General features: G+C 42.0%; 1 protein-coding gene across 1 annotated transcript in view; it reads right to left on the reverse strand.

The window, feature by feature from the left end:
• Positions 1-25,664, reverse strand: part of LOC142996137 (neural-cadherin) — a 189,234-nt gene that overhangs the window by 51,860 nt on the left and 111,710 nt on the right. The window contains exons 21-26 of the mRNA XM_076147040.1: positions 24,211-24,654; positions 23,748-24,078; positions 22,842-22,935; positions 18,394-18,578; positions 13,681-13,910; positions 5,792-6,069 (exon numbers count right to left, since the gene is read on the reverse strand). Coding sequence (XP_076003155.1) covers positions 5,792-6,069; positions 13,681-13,910; positions 18,394-18,578; positions 22,842-22,935; positions 23,748-24,078; positions 24,211-24,654 — 1,562 coding nt within the window. The remainder of the gene's footprint in view (positions 1-5,791; positions 6,070-13,680; positions 13,911-18,393; positions 18,579-22,841; positions 22,936-23,747; positions 24,079-24,210; positions 24,655-25,664) is intronic.

Below are 25,664 nucleotides of genomic sequence, written 5' to 3' on the forward strand. Positions count from 1 at the left end.
CCTGTGTGGTTAAACCTTTACAGTCATTTAAGATTACCACAAGAGAAATTTGGACGAAAAGAGTGGACTGATGATGAGAGGAGCTTTGACAAACAACACATCCAAAAAGGTTACGATGTAAAAGTGATACAAACAATAGAAACTTTATCAGGTCGACACATGCGAACACGTCACCATGCAAACACGGCAATCAGAAAAGTGTCTTGCGTGCCCCTCTTACACACATGCTTTACAGAGGGGTCAGCGCAGGGCAGCCATGATAGGGCGCCCGTGGAGCAGTTTATTGGGGGGTTCGCTGCCTTGCTCAAGGGCACCTCAGCAGTGCCCTCGAGGCAAACTGGCAACTCTCCAGCTGCCAGACCGCTTTCTTGGTACATACAGGACGTGAACCGGCGACCCTCCGGTTCCCAAGGTGAGTCCCTAGGGACTGAGCTACTGCCGCCTCTGTAGTAGCTATGCAACCAGGGATTCAGACATTAGACAAAGAAGAAATATTTAACATAAATACAGGTCAAAAAGTGCTGTTAAGGTCAATTTCATATATAATCAAGCCTGCATAAAAGCCATATCCTGTACAGCTATTTGTATTTACTGGAGCATTTACTGGAGCAGAGTGCGTCCACCTGCGTGGGTATCAACAAGAGTGGTGAGAAGATGTAAACCTGCTGCAGGGTAGCAACCATGGTACAACTCTGCCCGCGGCCTCACCCAAGCACAGAAGCATTAGCAAAGGGTCATAAGCAAAGAGGCGTTGTTTTGACGTTTCAAAGCACACACTTTGTGCTCACAGACAAGCGTGTGTATGTGTGTGTGAAGGAGTGTGTGAAGGAATGTGTGTGCATTCCTAATAACTGGAAATATGGGACAAGAAAAATAAAGAAAAGTGAACATCTTGGATTGTGTATGCATGCCTGTGCATGTGTAATCCATGGATTATGTGAAAGCTGTATCCAATCATTCTGCTCTGGTCCAGCGGTGAGTTGGATGAAAAGGTCAGGATTTGAGTCAGGCGGGCGAGATTCAACCAGAGCAGAATGACAGGATACAGCTTTCACATAATCCATGGATTACACACATGCAAAAGGAAGTTTAGATGACTTGATTCACAGCATACATAGGCGTTAAAGAACCTGATGCTCAGCCTAAATAACCTCTTAAACACACATGAGGAGATTTTGGGTTATTCCATCTTTGTCTCTGTCCTAGTGAACCTAAAATCAATCTGGTCTACCTGATTGAAATGCAACTTCATTAATGACGTTGCATTTCCAGTTGTTCTGCTTAGGGGCTCGAGCAAGAAACACAACCTACATGCAGAATAAACTCAGACCACCAATGCCTCCACCAAGGCCCAATGATCCTCTGTTTTTTGCCAGATTATTACTACTATAATTTTGAGATCAAAGTGAAAATAGGTAACTGCATTTTAAGCATCGTCTTAGCATTGGTGATTGTTGTGTGAGTGTGGCCTTATTTCTCAATATAATATAATAATATTTCTCAATCAATATAATAAAACTCATCTGTGTATTCAGGTTTCCAATGAAGAGAGAGAACTGGGAGGCAGTGGCTCAGTGGGTAGTGCTTCCGCTTGGGAACCGGAGGATCGCCAATTCGAGCCCCTGCCGAGGTGCCCCTGAGCAAGGCACCGAACCCTCAATTGCTCCCCCCTCTGCGAAGGGTGGTAATGTAATGTAAGTAGCTTTGGATAAAAGCGTCTGCCAAATGATCGTAATGTAATGTAACTGACGCAATCGCCACCCTCTGAGCTCAAACGTGTGAACAGCTGCTGCAAGGTTCTCCCCCATCTCTCACTGCACATGTGTGTGGGTGTGTGTGTGGGTGTTTCAATTCTCTACGTTTGAACTTTATACTAAAATGAATTCCTGCAAGATGTGACATAAATACAGACGTTAGGTTCAAATGTTCAAGTGTATTGGATCTATTAAACCGCAAGAAAATTAATGGTGACGGCGTGATTAACTCTCACCTCCGCTCTTAACCTCATTTGCAGAGTGATTGATCCAATTGAAAACCCTTCACTTTCCCGTTCACATTGTTAATGAGCTTTTTCAACCCACCTGAATTGACAGAATGTGACGTCTGACATTGGAAAGGGTTGTAAGGGGTGTTTTCTTCTTATAAACACATTACATGCAGAAGTGAATGAGATCTGTATTTGCAGTCAAACTGAGCTAAACTGTATAAGCGAGAGTCAATAACAGCAGAAATGGCCGGCTGTTAAACCCCGTCAGGCATTCATTCCAGCATCGATGTCTGCATCCACTGCAGCGTTATGACTTAACGGTATGAATTTATAAGGCGTAAAAATCTGAGTAGAGGAAATTCACCTAAAAAATAACTTCTCACTTGGCTGTTTAAGTTGCATTTTCTTTTATTTACAGATTTTTGATGCAACAATCTGGAGTTCGAATCACATTGCAAAATCGCTGGGCCCGCTTTACACCTCGCAGTAAAATATCATCTCAGCTGCCTTGCATGGCGTTATCCAGGTAACATTCTGTGTTTGGATGGGATAAGATCTCACCTGATGCACCCATTATGCTCTATAAGATAATTCCTGCTTTCTTGATCCGTCACCAACCTTCATCCATTTAGAAGTTTTAAGTATCACCATTTCTCCAACCCTTCTAAAGTTGAAATCCTCTCAGTTCTCTTTTTTTTCTCCTAATAGAATTTGGACAACAGCAATAATGGATACATATAATGGTCTGCAATTTTAATGAACTGTTGCTGAAAGCGAGAGAGGCACGTTCACATACACGCACCGGCAGTCATCCTGCAGACCTTTGGTGCTAATGAGGGTCATTTGCACCTGGAAACGGTCAACTTTGCAATAACAAAGCAAATATTACATATTATTACATGAGCAAATATTTTGGAAATGTGTTCAAAGTAACAAGTAAGTAAAAACAATACTTAAAAAAATACAATTGTATACATTGATAAACGCCACCCTGTTACATATTCAAAACTTGTACAGGAAGATCAAGACAAGTTCACTGCAGAGTCGCTCTCTCTCACACACACACAACCAGCCGAGCGCACACACACACACACACACACACACACACTCTGATCCCAGCTGAGCTGATAGTAAATGTCTTGTCGCTGATTTTTGCTCTCATTCTGCTCTCCTGGAAGTGGGCTCAGAACATCTCACTGCTAACACTCCTCCTCCGATCATGTCTGGAATGTTTCCACCAAATCAAGATGTATCCTGAGCAATAAACGGCCGTAATCGGCTAAGGTTTCGCGAATCCCCTTCAGAATGATTAAAAATACTCACTGCAACTTTGTTTTATCTAATTCCACCTCAACCACAGCTGCAACACACCAGTGGGAAACAGCACACACTGCTGTTAATTAGTGAAATTGGGGGTAAAAGAGGTGGGGGTTCAGATTAAGAGCTCGATATTATGAGGTTATTACCAGAGTTTCCTTTGGTGGCGTTGAGCAGATCGTTTGTTTTCCAGTTTTCATTTCTTTTCACAATTCTAATCAGCTGCACAATTTGAGAGGGATTGGCCCAACATAAGAAACACACACACACACACAAACACTTGGACACAAAGCATTTTTCTTTCATCTCTCTAACACAGTCTCAAAAGCATATGCTTTGAGCTTAGGCTCACTCCTTTAATTTCCTATAATTCCTCTCTTCTCTTCCATCTTCTCCCCTCCTCTCATAAAAATGCACAGCCTCAAGTAACCAAGGTAACAAAAGACAGCTGGACACTGCTGGAGGCTGGAATTGATCAGGTTTCGTTTCCTTCTCTTAAGGATGTTCTGGTGGTCCTTCTGCACATTTGTGTGCTTCAAGCTAAATAAATTATAATAATACATTATCTAAGTAAATCAGGTTTCAAGTCCCATTACAACATCTGCAAACTGTTTTACACCTGGTGACTGCAGGTAGTCCAGTGATGAACATATGACACATTTATAACATTAAGCCTATGACAACATTGTTTGTACCCCATCCAAACAAAACAACAAACTGATTCCTCCCCAGGAGCTCTGAGGTAAAATAAATTGGACTCAATAGGGCAAAATTTCAAGCTCAGAAACTCCTATAACACCTCAGTACAAGTGGTGCTGGTAGATTGATGGCAGAGAAAGACGTCAAGAGAAATATGTTTATACCGTATATGTAGTTTTATTTAGTTATATATAGTTTTGATCCAACTATTGCTTACGCAGATTGAACAGTTGTTGGATCTGCGTTGTCGGGGTGACTCAATGCAAAACCTTGGGGGAAATACAGTGGTTTAGCTGCGGCAAAAGCAAATAGGGTCAAGAGTAGAATTTTTTAAATACCGTAGTCAAATGCATTCAATGGAAAAAATCGGTCCATAAATTCTCCTGATTGATTGATTGAGCCTGAGCAGCAACATGAAAAAGTAACAGCTGCTGCCTTTCTCCTGCTTTCTGTGCTTGCTTTAATTGAAATTGGTTTGATAGATTCTTGATGTGAGACCTGTTACCAATATGAGATTTGGTTGGAATTGATTTGAAGCTTCACGAGAATAGCATCTAAATTTGAAAATTAAAAAATATCAGCAAGTTGAGGCCGAAAATGAATTGCTGTAGAGTTTTTGCAGAAGCCAGACCCTGAGGGGTTGCACACCGTCATAATGAGGCGGCTCTAACTGACGCACTAGCCGACATGAGCGGCGGCACAAACGTTAAACGTATTCTAACCACTACGTCAGACGGTAATAAGGAACTTGAGATACTCAGCCTTCATTGTTAAACAACTTCATAACAAGCTTCCACTCTAAAGGACGCTCTATAGTGTCCACTCGACCGCGACAGTCAGCATGGGTCTGTCCACACTGCTTGGATGGGGATGAACTTCACAGAGAACCAGAATCCTTGCCATAGGATGATATCGATATTGAAAGATTGTTTAAAAAAACTGCAGAACCAGAAAATGACATCAAAAATGTACCTTTTTTTAACTCTGTATTTGTGTAATAGCAGCCCACTTTAGACCCGTCTAACTACAGTTAAAGAATGTCTGCCTCCCAAACAACAGCCCCTTGAAGTGATTCACTCAGGAATTAAAATCAATAACATTTTCAGCATTTGTCAAGTGCATCAAAGAGATTTTGGATGAAAGATAGAAAAAGAAAAAAGAGAACATTATTTGCGGGACAGAACTGAGAAACGCTACAGGGCGTGGGCTTGGAGTGTGTAATTGTGTGTGTGTGTGTAATCCTGTGTGTGGTGCCCTCTGTCCAGTTCATCGTTCGGCAATAGCAGCGATGAGTGTAACTCCAATAATGAAACGAGTGCAGGAACACAGCGCCGATTTGTAAGCAAGCTTTTTCAGACAGTTGCATCATCAGCGTGTATTTATGTACTCGTATACTGAAACAGATTGGCCCCAGACCGACAAATGTCCTTTTAAACTGGATGGGCCCCTACAATTCTCATTATTGTTACTCTAAGTAAAGAAAACTACTACAATTGCAACACATGGAACAAAACGCTTACGCTTACAATACAGGATTTCTATGCCTCTGTTCTCCCTCCTGTAAATCATCAGGGAAAACACATTTTGGGAGCAAAAACTGATGTTAAAAGAACTGTGATAAATAAAAGTAACATAATTGTTGATTGCTAGCTGCTGTAATAACGACACAGGCGCAGCCACGGTGCTGTTCGGCTAAGGAATGATGGCAAAAGGCCAAACGACTCACGCTGTCCTATTTGCTCAAGCTGTGGTTTCCAAGTTCTGCTTTTCACTCCTCTGCATGCTCACCTGTAGCCGTGTTGAGTGTCCACACACACGCCACCATTTGAGCAGGGGTTTCTGGGATACGCCGCGCAGGGCTGGTGGGCCTGCTCTCTGCCGGGGCAAGAGCACGCTGCTGCAGATTCCACCGTCACGGACACCAGACTCATTGTCCCGCAGTCGACCACCGTGGGCGTTTCCCGAATGTTCAGGGCGCTGGTGCAGCCCCCGGCCCCGGCACATTCTGAGGCGGGACACTCGTCCACCCGGACCTGGAACACGCCGACCTGCAGGAATGACTGGAGCTGCAAGAAAGAAGCGAAACACCAAATTAGCATGCTGTCTTATCGAGGAAAAGATGGAAACGTTTTCCAACTGAGTGAACCATTGGTGACAAATTCCTGCTTGTTTGTATTCTTCTTCTTTTAATGATGTTAGGGTTTTTATCTTGTTTTTTTTGTGGTTGTAATATTGTTCTGTAATTGCTCATAGCTCTCTAGGACTTGACTACATTTAAAAAATATATATATTTCTGGTGGGAATTTTCTCATGTGTGCAATTAACCAGCCTTCAGCGCTCTCTTACGCATTTCTGACCCTGCATGCACTAGTGTCTGAAAACAAGCTTCACAAATCTCGTCTTTTCCCAGCGTGGCAGGCATCTAACCCGAGTATTCAAGTCACAGCCACGAGCGCTAACGGCTGGGATTGACCGCCCAGAAACTCACTTATAATTACGTTAGACAAGTGTGATTAGAAGGCCAGGTTTGGTTCCTTGGTATTGAATTGAACAGCAGCATTTACTGCAAGGCTCCGTTGCATGAATGACTGATGCTGGCTGCCCCCCGCTCAGGCTGAGCACACACACACACACCGTCACATGTTAATAATCAACACCTTAAGCCGAACATGCCTTCACAGAAATACAGTGACTACTAAATGCATAGTTAACAGGAAACCAATCACCCGAACCCTTTAGTTCTACTTTAATCAGCTGGTCAATAGATCACGATCAGATTACAATTAAACCACTCCACGGTTAGTTTGTGAACTTAAACTATATAATCCAAATGTTCTCTGTGTGGTTGTTTTCAGGCCACAACTCAAATCAAAGACTGTGTGTGTGTGCAAAGCTACCCAAACACATTCACAGTATAAAGTGTGTGTAGCAGGTCGCCATGCTTCATTCAGAGCACATGTTAACAGCAGGTGGTCCCGTGTTGAATACATTCAAGCATCCTAATGTTTTATTTACAGGCTTTGATTGATAAACACGCCATAGCACGGCAGCTGAAGTGGAGCTATTGTTGACCTTTGGGGTTGAAATTCAATGCAAAGGAACAGATTGCTAATAAAGCCACAAAGAGACCAAATGTGATCTCTGGAGGAAGGATGAGAACAACAAATAGCTGGCAGACAGGAGCCAACACGTGAAAAACACAGGTGATTATAAGCATATTTATCATATCACACAGGCGGAAGCCAAGAAAAGAATATCAAACGAATCCAATCAGCTCTTCACATCAAAGTGTTTGTGATTTTCTTTCATTTGTGCCGCAGCAGAATGTTTCACACAGTCAGAATATATTACCTACACATTCCTACAGTTAAAAGGGCTTTATTTCATATCAGCCGACACAAATACGCCATGACTAAACCTAATCCAAAATTCAATCCAAGGTTTTTTTTGTTTTGCTTGGCTCAGTTTTTTTTTGTGTGTGTAACTGATGCTACACACAGAGGATTCTTTCTCAACTGTCCTTCCAGATGAAATAAAGGCTGAGGAATAACATAATTAACGGTCAATTCAAGTAATGCAGCGGAAGAAGGAAAGTAACAAAAGGAACACTCCATTCTTTACTAAAAAGCCATCAAATTTCACATTGTCTAAAATTGGCTTTCCTCACACTATCCTGCCTGCCTCTTTATGTAAACTCATACATACAAACAATCACATCTCAACCGTGCATGTAGTTTACACAGACCAATGAACATGCGCAGATACACCACCAACACACACACATGCAAATGAGATTGGATTTGTAAACACATGACAGTCCAGCAGACACGCAGGGGCTGACAAACACACCGGTTATTTTGCCCTACTTCCTGAAAAACTGGGTTAAACTATGATGAGGCGGAAAGGAAACTACGCCTCTAAAGGCTGAATACAAATGTGAATCAGAATCTCATTATGTACACACACATGGATACATGCACAGAACATACATTACATTGATTGTGTGTGTGTGTGTGTGTGTGAGCTGAAAGAGGGTGACTTCATGTCTGATTAGACCTCACACAGTGCGAGTGAATTGTGTTCATGATCCATGCTGTTCATGTTCATGAATATTCAACATACTGTCCACTGACTCCATGCTATATTTCGTATATGGTTTGTTTTGTGGGTCATTGTTGCTCAGTTTGACATCAGTGGCTGGGGTTCTATTGGCTTTTGCATTTAGCGAATTGAAATATGTCTCATGTTAAAATGGCAGCCAAGTTTTTACACTCGCTTGAGGTAGTATCTGCGGTAAATGAATATCTAATTCGCAAAAACGGTAATTGAAACAGACTTTGGTATTGTATCTCCAGATTGTGGTCAGGTTGAAGTTCGCCACAGTCACCTCTGGTTTGTGAGAAACACTGAGAGACGTGAGGACAAAACAATTATAAACTCCCTAAGAGTTAAAAGCCTAGGTTTACAGAAAATGACAATTTGCAATTTGAGTTGCGAATAGGCAAATTGGCTTTGAGTGATGACCACTACTCTTTCAGGAAGGATATTGATGGAACGGGATCTGTGTTTGTTTGTTCTGTAGACCGTAGAAGCCAAGCTCACTGTCTGTTTCACTGTGTTAACATTATTTGTCTAAGCTTCACCAGAAAACGTTGATTGTCTACAGGCACTAAATCCTTGGTGGAATGTGGGTGTATCACTTTTCTGCCACAATTTGTGTTAAGTCTGCCGAGGAGGTTCTGTGCAGCTTGTCTCTAAAAAAGTTTTGAATCAACTATGATAAAACTCTACCATGAGAATTTGGCTCTGACAGACGACGATGTGCAGGACAGGGGGCAGGTTAATGGACCAAATCAATAAAATCTGTTTCTGTTACTTTCTTTCTGTTTTCTTTCTCTTTGGGCCAATTTGTCAACATTTGGGGCTAGTGTTGTTGAGTTAGAAATCAGGGATACAATCATGTGGTCTGAACCTTCCTTTAGAGACTGACTAATCAGTAACCAGGATGGCCACTGTGTAAGCAGGTACATTTTAATGATGTGCAGTGCATTATAGAGTTACTGCATTGCTCGAGCTGCCACTACTCTCTGTGAGTTTTACTGAATGCAAGAGGAGGAGGGCAGGCCCCTGAGCATTTCCCTCTGTATACACATGTCCATGCTCATTTGGTGTTGCTGCAGATTGGTATTCAAGCAGCTACAAAACTGCCAGAGTCAACAGCCACTTGTGAATGTTCCTATCAGGAGCTGAAGCTAGTGAAAAACAAACTCAGAGACTCTCTGATCTGCTACTTTTAGCCACAGAGAAGGACATCCCCACTGACTAGAATAAGGTCATAACAATACTCCAACACATGGTGGAGCAAAACAAGTAGTCCTGGGAAAGAAATCAGTCCAGGGGAGATTAGTTTATGTAAATAGGTAAAGCACTAGTATCGTGTTATCATTTCTTTACCCTTACAACACTATACCATAATGCAAAGAGACTGTCTGGGTAGAAGATCAAACTCTGTATTTTCCTGTTTGGCATTCCACATTTGCAGAACATGACTGAGATGTTAACTCTATGTTTATTCGACACGACTATTAAATGAGGGCTGGCACTCCCCCGCTGTTGCCTACTAACCCTAAGCCTTTTACATGGGTTGAGCTGCTGTTTGCACACAGCCCTGTTCCCAGGACGCCCGCTGAGGCACACGCACACGCACACGCACACGCACACGCACACACACACGCACATGCACACGCACACGCACACACACACGGCTGTAGCTGTGGTGTGTTTGGGACCCCAGGGACCGATGGATTTTCAGCTCAAACAATGAAGTGAACACGGCAGCCCTGCATTACTGAGCTCTTAAGCCTATGTGGGTCCAATGGCATTTATTTGCCATAAAGTTACATTACATTTAACAATGTAATTTACTGGGCAGAAATAATACTAATTTAAAATTTAAATAACGCAGTTGGCAAGGGGGAAACAAATGAAATGTCAAGAAAGACTTAAGTATGTTATTATGTTGTACATTTATTATTAATGTTATTTAGAGTAAAAATGCAATATTGCAAAAACCATGGTCAGGAAAAAAAGCTTAATAAACAACAAAACATTACATTCTAATCCTGTTTTTGCTTTGACAGAATGACACATTAGGCAAGTCATTCATTTAGCATACAATATTCTCAGCAATAGAAGATGGCTTTTAGATTTTCAGATGCACATAATTAAATTTATAAACTCTGGATCGTGATGGCAATCTATTAAATGATAAAAGGTTTATGGGCAGGGGTTCAAACTTTTCTTTGATTATGATCAAGTATTCGTACATATCACTGACAGTGTAATTGCTTAATACATTTCATTTATTGTATTCATGAAATCAAAACAAAACAAATAACTGCCTATTAATGCTGTTTCTTGTATATTAAGGGCTGGAATGGAGACAAAGTAGGAGTGAGACCAAGAAGGAGTTTAATTACTAATCTGGGTCTCTATGCTATAAGGTAAAAGAAGTCCTCTTCGTCAGCCATTTGATTAGATGAGTGGCACTTGCTGTAATACCACAACTACTACTCTCAGCGGGTGAACTACTTAGAAGCTGATGGAAACTTTAATTTGCAACATGGGATGTTGGGGGATGGGGTTTGTGAAGCGGTACAGTGGGGGCTCTAATTGGGGGCCTTCAGGGGAGGGATTTGGTTATCAGTATTAGTCGCGAGAAACACAAGCTGATGTTTGAAAGGTGTAGCGGGGCGTCTGGACACGAGTGTCAGCTCTGAGGGAGACAGAACCCAGCGGAAAATCACTGGTCGCTGATTGTTTGATTTGCCTGTGCATTTTGGGTTTCATCGATTTATCCAGCTTCCATTATGCTTTAGTTAATGCACTGCTACCCTGACATTTTCCCCATAAAAAATTCTCAATATGATTTTGAATTCATTGTTCCCTCAATGATTTTTCAAAGCCCCAAAACACCAATGCGTCATAATGACATAAATGAGGTTTTGGTATTTGAGTCCAGGGGGGGTTTTCTGCCATACAAACCGGTGTACATCAGATATCAATCTGCTTTGCCATCTTTTCGGACGTTTTGAAAGCCCTTACTTCTGCACTCGGGCTTGAGGAGCGAGGAGAGAGGATCAAGGACGATTGCTTCAGAAGCCACGAACGAGCAGACACGAGAGTATCCCCGGCAGAAGTGTGTTATGGGAGAAAATCTGTTTTTAACCAGACGGATCTGCTATAGCCATGCCATCAAAACATTGTGAGTTGAGTGATCGACTGTGCAAACTGACGAACAGCGGCAACAGCTCAGAGTAAAACTAATCCAATCATCCAGGTTTACTAGATTTCACTCAACCTGAGTCGTCACCTATGAATCCCACACTCCCATCTGACTGATTGGAACACCTGACTCCAATTAGCCTTTGGAGAAATCATTAGTTCAGTGGTTTGCTTTGTTTCAAAAGACTCCATTAGACTGTGAGACTGTTGCTATTTTCAGCATTGTCAAGAACAATCTTTAAGATTATTTCATAGTTAGTTAGTTAGTTAGTACAACCATGTTGTGTTCAAATTGAGATTTACAGAAATGTCAAATCGTCCTGTAATTGAATTTTGTGACAGTCCATATTCTTTATTCATGGACAACTGCCAACTACCGGCTGAGGAAGAGCTCAAGAAAAAGTCAAATCTTTCCATGCTGTTTTGTAATGAAGAACTATCTGCTCTGTCCTCCATCGTAATGATCTTCAACAATTGCTTGGGGCTTGAAGTCTTGCAGCCCCTTGAGCCTAACAGGCTGAATAGAAAACAGCATTCCCCCATGCTCTGTCTACAGTGATATGTTGATGATACAGAAACACACACACATACACGCGCGAGCGCACGTGCGCTGATGTTTGAAAAGCAGGGCGCATATAGCGAGCAAACACAGCACTGGAGACTTATTGTTCCCAGGCTATTGCACTAATGCAGTGGGAAAATTCCACCCTCCTCCCCGCTGCCCTTCAGACTGCATCAATACAATGTTGAGGATGAGCTTTGGTACCTGAATGCCATGCCAACAATACTTAAAAACATGAAAACCAAACGTGATGTCATTAAAAGGACTGAATGGAAAACATGGAGGGATCAGTCCCATTACTGAGGCTAAGCCAAGAAAGATAGAGAGGGAATAAAGTTTAGTTTTTTTCAAATCTCCTTCATCTGAGGCATTACTAGGGAATTGAGAACATTAATAATAACCACTGCTTCATCTTCCGTGCCGCCGCCCTCCCTTCCTTCCCTTTTCTTTTCCATCCACCAGCACCCCCCTCTATCTCTCTGGCTCTGGCTCATCCCCTCGCTCGCCACGCTTCACATCTCATTCTGATCAATGTCTTCTCCAGAGGAACCTGGCTGAATTCAGATAAAACGCTCGGCACTCTTGCCACAAATCACACCTGAAAGCCTGGGCTGCCTCTCCACCGCATATGCATCTCCCTGGCCCCCTTCTCCCCCCGTCCTCAAAACTTATTTCAGTGTGCTCTCCGTGGCATCTTTAATCCCTCTTTTTTCATCGCCGACAGCCTTCGCATTAAACAAATAAAGGGTAGACGCTGAGAGAGGGAAATAACCGGCGGTCACAAAATTCACATTTACCAGACGCCGTGAGTGGACTCTGAACTCTCTCCGTTTCTCCCTCTCACAGACCTATACACATGCAAATGTGGCCTGGCTCATCGCCGCCTCCGAGAACGGAGAATTGCGACTCACTCTCTCGCTTATGTCTACCACTTCCATTCAGACCTCTGGAAGATGAAAGGAGGTCTGACCGATGCCAGTGGGCAGGGGTAGGTCAGCGTGATGTGATGTTTGCGTTTTACCAGCTTTATACTAAAGCATATCACTATGATGTCAGTCTCTCTCTCCAAACCTTTGCAAATGCTAGAATTTTAATTTTTGGAATAATTCTGTAGGTCTTTTGGCGACACCCTTGTCATGTTCATCTTCACCCCCTTCATCTTTTCATGCTGTGCGCTTTTATGTGTTCATAGTATGTGACCCTGAAGATTGGTAGTTTTTTCTAGCTTCAAACATTTGCACAATTCTCCTCCTAAGGCTCTCTAAAATGTGTTTAGATTGGGTTATGGATCACTTGAACAAATCATTCAACAGACAAGCTAAATTTGTCAATTAACATAATTTGTCTGCCTTTATGTGTAGGGCATGACGCATCTACAACCTACACCTCTACTCTAAAAGTCATCTGACTACAAATATCTTCTTAAGATGAGAAGTTCTCAAGTTTTTCTTTTATAAATAAATGAAATTCTGGAATAAGGTTATTTTCTAAAATAAACGGTAAAATTACTGCATGCAGTACCGGAGGAAAGCTTCTGACGATTCCTTCTCCCTTACATTGACTTGTGTTTTGCTCAGCTCGCATCCTATGGCCTCCTGTGGCATGCAAAGTACATGTGCATGTAATTCAAGTTGGAGCTAGCAATCACCAGCAGAACAATAAACCAACAATCATTAGGTTGCAGGGCTGCAGTACAGTTATGTCTGAAGTGGAACCATTTTCAGGGAATGTCCATGTATCAACTGGATGTACATGTACGGTTTAACCAATGTGATATAGCTATTGTACCTTTCGTGTGATTATGGTGAAAAGACCAAAAACAGTGCTGTACCTTTTGCTTGTGAGCTGCCAGGTAACCGTGAATCTTCTCAGGCTGGAGGTAGGCGGGGGCGCCGTGCACAGCAAAGCGAACATCCAGCATTCGCTCCTTCACGTCCATTAGGCTGAAGATGTTCACATCATCAGGTGGCACAGACAGCATCTCAGAGAGGAATTCAGCCAGCAGCTCGTAGCGGCTCCGCTGCTTCCCTCTCAATTCAATGAAGTCTTTGGCTGTGATGTCTGAAACACACACACACCCGTGACTGGAAAAGCAACGTGGAGAGAAGTAGCCACATTATATCCCCTTTGCTAAAGGACAAATCCAATTATTTTCCAACGGGGCCCAAGTGCTGAACTCAAAATCAGCCTCAAACACTAAAAAAGGAAGCTGTAATCATGAATTATTGAGCATGGCTCACTTAAAATCACACTTTGGTTTGAAAGGATGGGTTTGTGTATTATGCGTCTGTGTATATGTGTGATTGGATTAGAAAAGCTTGCTGTTCTGTCCGTTTAAAATAATTATTCTTTTGACAATTTGTGGTCCAAATGCTAATCACACAAAGCAGCAGGCTGTGGAGGAACGTTGCACACATTCATCAGTAGCAGTCAGCATCACCTATGTTTGAGCATGATAGAGGTAAAACTCTCAAGGCTGGAATTGCAAAGTACATTGTGAACACCAAATTCTGAACTCAGTCAATGCTGTAAAATCTCAAGCAGTATTCACAGTGTGTGTGTGTGTTTAAATAATACATAAAGTATATCACAGTTTACATAGGTTGATATGCTCCCTCACGCCTTTTCATTTTCTTCTTTTATTGCTTGTTTTGTCCTCCACCATAGTCATTAACCTCGTCGCCCTGTGTGTGCTACGCGGAGATGAGAAACAATGCTGAGTCCTCGTCTGCACTACAGCCTGGAATCCATCACCGTTTCTCAGGTGCAGACAGATGAAGGAGACATCAAACAGTATTTAAAACACGGCGCATGAATAAATCCTTAAACAATATTATATATACAGACTACTGGATATAGTTTTATAGTCAAATTTGATGGAAAATTGTGTACATCTGCAACACACAACTGCTTTATTAAACATAGCCGGAACAAGTTGCACACGAATGGATGCAATCATTGAAATACAGTAATAGTCATCATGCCCAACACCAAAGGATTGTGGGTAGAACACTCTGTTACACTTCACAAGGTTCCCATCAATACCTCAGTATATCTGATGCGGTGCGAAGGTAAAAAAAAAACGAGGCAAGAACAGCGAGAAATGGAGTTTCTCATACTTAATTCATCCCTTTGTAATGATCCCCGCTAAGCGTCTCTGTCCTGACAGTGTTTTATCGCTCTGTGGGTGTAAAATTCTCGGAGCGTTTCATGTGGCTTTTTAAACATTCAGCTGAAATGAACATATTCGGCTGAGGTCTTTCGTACTCCAGCGACGACGGAGTAGCTCAGAAAGTCTTCAAACCATCAATATGCAACCTTAGCAGCCTACACAGGATAAACCATTAGCCATCATGTCAATCAACCCTCATCGAAGAAACAGGTTTGCCCTCGAGAAGCGCGCAGGCGGATTTCACGATATGACTTGCTCTACAGTAGCATACAAACAAAACGGTTGGGAAGGGTGATTAGGTGTCTGAGCGCGTAGGGGTGTTGGCGGGACGGCGTCTAGTCAAGTAAGAGACAAGACGAGGAGCTCAGGACAGGCTTGGCGGATACAGGGTAAGGGATCAAGGCTGATGTCAGCTTCCATCAGTCAGTCCATGGGGAGAAACAAGGACACAACCTGACGGAGGGAAAGTCAGAAGGGCCAGGGGGAGTTACGAGTAGGGGATTGTAACTTCTAACATGGAATGGCAACGACTGCACCTGCTTTTGATCCGACTTCGTGATTTCATCACCGCTGTCTCCCTGTCTTTTGTGAAGGCTCTGCAAGAGAGGAGTGCTTGCCTTACTTTCACTTTTATCTCCACGCTTACATACCTAGATTTAAAAGGTCCCTACTGTTACGGTATTCAAATAGTCCTTCCAAATGTTAGTACACGATCACAAAAGCACAATCAGTATTCTTTATGATTATATATATATATATTAACACTATATAAATATATATATATGTATATCATATATTTAATATATGTTTTAATGTATGAATGGAACTGTGTGTTGTTTATTGGTTGTTATTGATTATTTATGTATTGTTGTTTATTTATTTATTGTTGTTTATTTATTGTTTATTTATGTTTATGTTGTTTATTCATTACTGTTCTTAGATTCAGGCACAGCACAAATACATTTCGTTGTATTCTCATGTACAATGACAATAAAAGCTATTCTATTATTATCTATATTATTATTATTGTATTAATGTGTTGCATAGTGTATATTACAGTTTTCTGAAAGACAGTTATGTGAAAAATAAAGCACTTTTCTGTGGGGTACTTTGCCACACTACTTGAACACTACTTGAAAGGGCATCTCAAGGACATTTTGTTTACTGCATTATTTACCTTTTCATCAACACAGAGATGAATGAGAGGGGGGCTTAAGCTCAACAAGGCAGATTTAACCAGCGCTTTCTTTGTGCGTCCTTAATACATTCCACATTTGTTCTTGAAATGGGATTTAAAATGTCAAGGGGGGTGTAAGTAATGCTATAAGTGGAATATTTTCATAATCCCCGACACTGAGAATCACTGAGAGTGTTTATTGAAAAGCTCCATGTGGAAAAATAAAATCCTGAAAACGGACTCGTCATCCGCACACAACTGTTGTTTTGGTAGTTTAACGACGCCCCAGCACGGTCTCTGAGTAATTAATCGTTGATATTATATTACTTGAAATCTCCGAGTTGGGAGTTTTTGTACACTGGTTCATTTCTGAACTGCAGGTTAAAAGCATTTTTAATGAGTCTGACACTGTAGTCGCGGCGGGGGCCGACACCGATGCTCTCCGCCGCATCAATGCGTAATAAATCAAGAGGCTTTTGCGGCTAACAGCACATTGATGACAGCCGGGTGACTCAGATATTCTAAATGAAGTGGCGACCTGTGGTGATAAGCTGCTGACAGACCTCAAATTCTGAATTAAATGGGCCAAAATAACAGGTTTCAGTGGTACATAAACAAACAAAAAAAACAAAACACAAAAAGCATTTTCATCAAGCAATTCTTTCAATTTGATTTCCGTTCCTTCAAACCAGCTTGAACACACATTTACCCCTCTTTTCTTTACACTTGGATTCATTTCCGTTAAACAAATATTGAAATGTGGGTGCCAGCTGTTCTCCACCATGCCGTCTCTGGGTTTAGTGCACATTAATTTACCTCAGCTCTGTTTTCAGAATCGGCAGCAAATCCTTTTATCTACATATATGAAGCATGACTCTCCATTTCATCCCCTTCTCCCCGCCTCCCCCTCTCTCCCCCTACTTTCTTCTGGTCTTTGCAACACACCCTCTGCTCCCCACCCCCTCCTCTGCTTCTCTTTCAATACCTCTGAAATCATAAAGATCCTTCAGCCATGTCCCATTTCTCTAAAGCGAAATTTAATTTTGAGCAGACAGCCGATGTGCTGTACATCAGGTAATGATGGATGCTGCTCAACATGTGAGGAGAATGTGCGAGCGGAGCAAAACACCTCTCCACTAATTATTTTGCCAGCATAAGTAATGGAAACAAGCATTTCTGTTTGCGCTGATGACAGCTGAGGTCCCATGAGTCAGAGGAGAAGCATTAATAATGGTTTAATCTTTTTGCTAATGAAATATCTTTAACTGCGTGACAGCACTTTGACGTAGTGCAAACTGCAAGAGCAAACAGTACTCAGCACCCATTCATTTGACAACCGGAGACAGATACTGCACATACTTGATCGTGGTCTCCAACATTTCCTTGCCAGCAGTGCGATATCATCTGCAGTTCGAGGTATTGTTGTTGTGATAGCAGAATATCGTAGCAGACGGCCGGCTTGGTTCTAAGCCAAGCTTGGCTGGAAGCGTCACGAGGAGCAGCCGTAAAAACTAGTTTAACGGCACTCGGGGGGGGCAGCGGAGAGCTGCAATAACTGGGTCAGACAGCAAAGGCTCAGGTCAGGGACTGTGGCAGAAATAATAATAGGAGCGAAGTAAATGAGCAGCAAATAAAACAGCCCCAAAGCTAAACTAGCACAGAGAAGTAAAGAGTGGCTTGTGTGGATGTGCGAGCAACTACTGGAGTTTTACCGCAGTGTCAGCCTCCAAGAAAAGGGAAAGGAAAGCCAATCTCTCAGCTCAAGACGCTGCACTTCTCTAATCATCTACTCCATTCAACAAGTGTAATTGCCATTTACGCAAATGTGTGTGTGTTCCACTAAGACGCAACCCAAGATCATTTGAGCTGTGTTTCTCTCTTTTTCCTTCTGGCAATCATGAGTAAAAGGGGATGAATTTTGTCCTTATTATCTTTCCCAATTCTACTGTTCTAACTCTGGTTAAGCCCCAGAGCTGCTTGTTTACCATCAATGTGCAAAATCTTTGCCCATCTGGCAGGAGACGCCATGCGGAATTCAAAAGTAGAATACCAATAAAGTGGGAATATAACTGTGTGACAGCATGAAAAATGTTTCTGTCAGCGAGATGGAAAGTCACAACATTCTGACGGAAAGGTTATGGTAGTGTTTGTGCATTTCTGTTTGTGCGTGGGTGCATGAGGAGCACCCATCTTACCTGCCAGACGGAGGGACCCAGCGTTGTAGATAGCCTCCTCTCGCAGCTCCCTCACATGCACAGCGACAGTGGAGACGGCGTCTGGCCAAACTCCATCTGAGATGCGCACCTGGAACTGGTATGATCCAGGTGGGGCATTCTCCTTGATTATCAGAAAGCCAGTCCGCTTGTTCAAAATGAAGTAACTGAGGGCAGGAACACACAAACACACAAAAACACACACAGTGTCAACGTGGGTCTATGCATATGAGCCAATATATGAAATGTGGAACAGTCAATACAGGCGCTCCACCCTGTAATTAAAGTGTGATTAGGGACAGAATCTGCTCTTCTCTCTTAATATGAACCAACCACAAACCTTCAAACTAATTTCAGAGGATCAAGAAGAATCACTCAGAGATGCACTAAGCTTGAAATATACCACCAAAGCTCCTGAAAACCCCTACGTGTTCAATCCACAATTATACAAACATGGAGATGGAGGGACATTGAGCAGTGATGCAGTTCCCCACAGGAGGTGGCGTCCTGCAAAGATTGCACCACAGTGGACAGTTGCAATCACAGATGACAAAAGCAATCCTGTAGTACGTCTAAAATGTGTCTAGTGACGGTGGTGCAAGTCTGATCAGCAGCTACAGTATATGAAACACGTGGTGGATGTTCTTGATGTGCTGAAAAAGGCTCTACCAACTATAAAACACAGTGTTCAAATGCTTTTACTGGCCTGGATTATGGGTGATTATATACTGGTCATGTATGCAACGGTAAGATATGATTTTTAAAGTGGAAATTTAAGAAATTGCTTAGAGTTCTCTAACATTTTCTTGACACTGTACCTCACGCCCTGAGTCATGCGATTGGTACTTTGGTTGCCTGGACAACCTTCGGGGCAATAAAAGCACCTACACCTCGATGAGCAGTCAAGATGCATTTGTGCGAGAGGGAAGCAAAGGTAAAGAAATGAAACGACCAGGCACAAAAACAATTTCACAAGGTCCTTCGTCTCCTTGCTCCCCTTGCAAATGAGTTTAATTAGAGAGGAAATCCAAGATAAAACCTTGGCAAATCAAATAATAAACCACTTGTCAAGACAAGGCCCACATTAACTAATTTCACAACAGATACTTTATTTATAGTTCCAGGTCATCAAGAGACTATTTTAAATCTCGATATCAATATTTACGTACATTCCATTAGTTTTACAGCTGATGAGAGGCACTGGAGTAAAGGCTGCATTTAGAGACGCTTATGACCATTACTTACAAAAACAGGCTACTTTTATTACCTCCACCAAAGGAGGGTTATATTTCAGCTTTGGCTGTCTGGTTTTCAGCAGAATATCTCAAAAATGTATGAATGGATATCAAGGCAATTATGCAGACACAGGAGACCCAGAACTTTGCTGCTGGATTGGAATATTCGATTTTCCTTTTCTCGCTTTAATGTTGCAAGATAGCATTCCACAATATTTCTGCCAAATTTCCAGGAACTAAGACACAAATATGATGAGCTAAGAACATGTACAATTTAGCCAAGATCAGAAGAAGGTTTTCATAGGTAATGACAGTGAAAGTCTGCTGGATTTAAAAAGGCAAAATGAGGACTGTTGGACCTTAGTGAAGGTGCGTAAGTGTTGTCTAATTTCAGTTTATGTCTGAGGCTCTACAGGTCATATTTGCACAAAGTACAAATGGTTAAATCAGGAAATGGAATGGGGTGTATGTTTGAAAAAAGTGATAATTTTTTGTTTGGTTTGGTTTTTGAGCTCCTTCACTGACTAACACATAATGAAACTGAATCTTGTCCTGCTTTGGCATTTGCAATGACCCGAAGGTGCCGGAAGGTTCATAAGCGAGCTTGTCTATTTTGTTGACATTTTGGAAAGATTTTTAATGTCAGATTCAATTACTCAAGGTCAAATAGGGTCAGACACAGCTATACAACGCAAGTGAATCCTGTCAGAGGGAATCCAGTACTTCCTCCAGAAGCAGCGCCTGACATAGAGCTGATCTGTGTACCCTGCTTTACCTGATAAAAGATGACAGATGAAGAAAGATTTCTTCGTCTCTGCTTAGAATTGAAAGTTTTGCCATTTCCCAGCAATAATATTGCATAACAGTGCAAAAGACCCTTTCAATGTGGGTGGTATAAAGCAAATATTCCATCTTTTATGAAATGACGAAAGACTAAATGTGAGAATCATGGATTAAGAGAGAAAAGGCTAATTGATGTGATTCATTGAAATGTAAATATGATGAAAACAAAATATGCCCAGAATGAGGTTAAGCTTCATGGAAAGGTGGCATGGCGCTGACAATGTGTTATGCATTTCAAAATGAGCGGTGGTGCAATATGTTAACACCTTCTATGAAATGTACTCCCCCGCACTGGCTGAACTTTGAGTGTGGAGCTCAGTTGTTGGAGGATAAGAACGAAAAGGGCATCGCTGGGTGTCACTGTGTGTGGTAATTGAAACAGCAAATAGGGAGAGAAATGTAAGAAAGGAGTTGGTTCATCAACACAGAACAGCAGCAGTCTGTGAACAAGTAAATGGGGGTAATTGGACGAGGATATATGTTTGAAAGGCTTCAGAACAACAAGAGAACAGCAGATTAATTGACCTGGCAATCTGCTGCTGACCAGAGAAGTCACATGACTGCAATACATTACCTGAAACAGATGGAAGAAATGAAATTCGTGTGATTTGTCGGCGACAGGAAAACACTACTCTCTTCTTATAATGTACATTTACATTTGATTATGTTTAAGCACAAAGAGAGAGGAACATCCACTGTAGAAGTTTATAAAAATAAAATAATTTGATATTGATGATGATATTATATTTTTATCAAACCTCACTTAAGTAATTTTATATATAAATATAGTATATTCTAAAGATGAACATACTGGGCACACTCTTGTCCCACAGTATGAACACAGTAGTGAATGTTGTATGAATAAACACCTCAACATACATTAATCCATACTTTGACATCAACTTTGAGTAGAAATTAGTCTGTAATGGCAAAATGTAACCTGTGGTGATGAACCCACAAATAATTATCACCCAACTCTGCAGTTCAATGGAGCTTTTAGCACTTTAGCTTTTATACTTTATGGTAGAGTCTTAAACCCAAATGCCAGCAGCAAAATGCAGCTGCTCCCATTAAAAACGCTGTGATGGGCCGAGTGTATAGCTGCTCAGCATCAAATGACAAAGTTAACGATTGGCTGCTGGTAGTAACTGGGCATCCTGCAGCCAAAGACCCAGACATTTTCTCACCAAATCAGCACTAAAAGGAGAGTGAATACTGGACTACGTTACACCTGCTGGAACAACAGAAACACAATATCAACGGGTTGCCAATGTTGCTCCATGTCATACTTCAACACAAAGGTGATATAGAGTGGGACCTCAATAGTCAACTGCCCCACTGCCTCTATTAAACACACTTCATTTACAAAGCCCCAAACAAGTGCTGTGATGTGTAGTCAATAGCCAATGGAAACTGATTTTACAGAAATTTTAAAGCAGATCTGGGTATTTATTTGATTGGTTTCCAATTAGTAATCAAAGGTTCTGACATGAATGACCCTCAGAGATCAGCAAAAATATATCAGCTCTATCAATAAGCATGTGGTCTGTCTATACTCTTCTTTGAGCAAAGGTTGAAACTTTGAAACACCTCTTACATGAGTCTTTGAAAATTGATCACACTGCAGAAAACATCTGGACACTCACTCCCCCTTGGAAACTGTGTCACTCGGGGAGTTTTATTCATTTCAATGCTTGAATCAGACACAACTATAATTAATACATGATAAAAAGTGTGTGAGGCCATTTTTATGTAAGGCAATCCTATTTCAAAATCAATCACCACGGATACCAAATTATGTAACAGATTCCGAAATACGTGACCAAACCATATAAGAGATTTAAGATACTTTTATTGTCACATTACATGCAATTCACACGCAAATGAAATTTGTCTTGCAGAGGGGGTGCAGGGCAGCCATTATACAGCGCCCATGGAGCAGTTGGGGTGCCTTGCTCACGTGCACCTTGGCAGTGCCCTGGAGGCAAACTGGCAACTCACCAGCTACCAGTCCACTTACTTGGTCCATACGGGACTCGAACGGTCGACCCTCCGGTTCCAAAGCTGAATCCCTATGGACTGAGCTACTGCCGCCCCCGGATATATAGATATCCGAGACGGTGCACCCAAAGTGACTGAAGGCTTTATTATTGTTTCAGAATTCATGAGAGGTCATGTCCTCTCCAACAACAGACCTTAGTGTTGCCTAATATTATTTAGGTTAATCTGAAAAGTTGACATAGTGCTGTTTACTTCTGGTTGTTCATTTCTTATATGAAGAAAGTCTGATGTAGTTTTAAATGCCTTATACTGAGGAATCAGAAAGGTTTTATTGAGAGCATCAGTATTTACCTTGGCACGTGTCCTTCAAAGACATACGTCTTGTTGTCCCAGTCATCAGGGTCAGGAGAGTAGACTTTTCCAAGCACCGTGGTTGGCATACGACCTGATGACAGAGAATGTATACGTTTCACTTCTCAATGATGAACAAGGCCAACAAACTTACTGCAGTACGCTAAGAACTCACTCAGGCTTGGGTTGCCTCTTTTTGCCTCTGCGTAGTACACGTGTATGAGCTTTTTGTTTACACGTGTGCACACTAATTATATGTAGCATTTGTCAGAAATCAAGGTCATGAAACAACAAAGTCAGAAATAGGCCAACGTGTGCCCTAAATTCAGCTGCATCTGGCTGAAACCTCTAAACCGTGACAACACTGCGTTATACACCAGACATGCAGATGTGGTGCACTGACACTGAGGTGCAGCAGAAAACAAGAAAATATGAACACAATGGAGGAATGCTTGTGTACAAGGGGAAAGTGTTGCATTGACATGAACTAATTGGCATTCATTAAGCCTTTTGTATGCCACCTGTGAGCATCTGTGCAGAACTTAGGTTTGTGCAAGTTCAATCATGATAAAAATGCATTTTGCTTTGAGCGCAAGCTGCTGACTTTATGGGCCACAGGAATGGAGAATCAAATCAACTCACTGTGTAGAGACACATTGTGATGATGCATTCAAATTAAAGTGGCATTAAAAGTTCACTGCTGTCAAGCATGGAGATCATGTAAATGAAGGGTGCAAAAAAAGAATAAAAGGTGTGTGTGCATGTATTCTTAATTAATGCATGTTGATTAGGAATTGGCTGATCAATTACCTTTGTGTAAAATAACAAAAGAATGTGACAAAGATTCAGAGAAACATCTAGAAACATTTCATATGAGTAAACACCTCACTAAGATGTTCTTCTTACCTCGATGGCTGTTGATAAAAATCTTCTTCTCTCCCGCCGTGTGGGCGTGGTCGTTCTGATCGCCAATGGTAACCGTGAGGGTGCTGGTCACTGTTTTGGCTGGATGGCCACTGTCACTCATGACGACGGGAATGAGGAACTCCTTCTGTCTCTCACGGTCGAACATCCTCAGAGCCGTCAGCGTCACAGTGCCGTTGAGATTGTCCTGGAGGTAGAAGTCGTTGCTATGGCGATACTCAGGGGGGACACTGAAGTGGAATGGGGCACCGTTCTCTGGAGAGTCTTTGTCCACAGCCCTGAGAAGGGTCGATGTTTGGTTCATCCTTACTACCTGAACAAGCAAGAGGTTTTTGGATTTGTTCGAATCATATTCATTGGTTCATAACACAATCACTACATTCATTCAGTCATTGTCTCACCAATTAATATTATCATACTTAAGACCAAAGACAGTCCAGCCTACCTGTGGTCCAGCCACATTCTCAAAGACTATCGGGGCGTATGCAGCTTCAAATTCTGGTCCATTGTCGTTGACATCCAACAGTGGCAGCTGGACCGTGGCGCTGCCTGTTAGGGGTGGCACGCCGTGGTCTGTTGCTATGACAACCAAGTGATGCTGGGATATCATCTCACGATCCAGCGCATGGGCCACAGTGAGTACGCCTGATTGGTCGATTGTGAATAGCCCCTCAGGATCTGAGTCATCTGACAGGCTATAGGTAATGTCACGGTTCTGACCCGAATCCGAGTCACTGGCCACTAAATGTGCTACACTGGTTCCCACTGCAACATCCTCAGGCAGTGGGGCAAGAGACAGGAAATGTGGAATGAAGACAGGTGCATGGTCATTGTAGTCCTCTACCTCCACCACACAGTGCAAAAGGCTGGAGAAGTCCAGGTCTTCAACCTGCAACACCACAATTAATGTGTTTACATGAAGACATCTTTCATTTGCACACTTAATCTAAATACATAAAATTACAGTGTGGTTATGGTGCTGAAAGTAATTCCAAATTGATTTAAAATATTTTTTAACTGCTGAGAATCTTTGTCAAGAAATCAAAACACAAGAGTGAACTTGTGTGATCGCTATTAGTTAGTACTCATTGGTGCAGAAGAAAGAAAGCATACAATCATATTTTAGACAATATAGTACTCCAATTTTGCACTTTAGAACGTCCTTTACCCGTTCCTGCATGTCAAAGTGTGGTCCATAAAGAAATAGTTTGCAGAGTTTGGTGCTGAAGAACTGAAACTGGCCTTCACAGAGCCTGGATCTCAAACCCATCAAACAGCCAAGGGACGCACTGGAACACTGACCCCCTGACATCAGAGCTGCGTCTCACTGATGCACTGCAGCAAATCCCTGCATCCACGTCCAACCATCTACTGGAAACTCTTCCCAGGAGAGGGGATGCCGTTACAGCAGTAAAACGGAGCCTGACTCTATATTGGAATTATATGTTGAACAAAGACATATGGGTGCAATGTTCACTTGTCCACATAGTTTTGGCTTGTAGTGTATTTTACCAGTTTTCTCCTCGGCTGGTGTAAAATTATATGAAACAATCCAGACTTAGTGCACACTTGTGGACTGCTGCTGTTGTTAATCACCCTGCAGCACATCTGGTTAGTTTTTAGCAGTTGCCTTTCACTGCCACTAAAGCTGCCTTGTGGAGCTTTACAGTTTGTAATGGGATATGAAAGCCATAGTTTGCTACATTTTAGGGCATGTTTTACCTTAAAACTCCTATCTTCACTTTTGATTAGGACTACAAGATTAAAAGATTTTAAAATGCATGATAAGTGATGTCAGAAGTCATCACTATGCTGAAATCCACTGCTGTTGTCAGACTCTTGATCATTGTAGGAGCAGCGCAGCAATACACAAAGAAGATATGTATTGAACCTGCTGAT

The sequence above is a fragment of the Genypterus blacodes genome, unplaced genomic scaffold, assembly GCF_046128005.1.
Source record: "Genypterus blacodes isolate CSIRO-AG114 ecotype Tasmania unplaced genomic scaffold, CSIRO-AGI_Gbla_v1 ptg000036l_1, whole genome shotgun sequence".
NCBI classification, from domain to species: domain Eukaryota; kingdom Metazoa; phylum Chordata; class Actinopteri; order Ophidiiformes; family Ophidiidae; genus Genypterus; species Genypterus blacodes.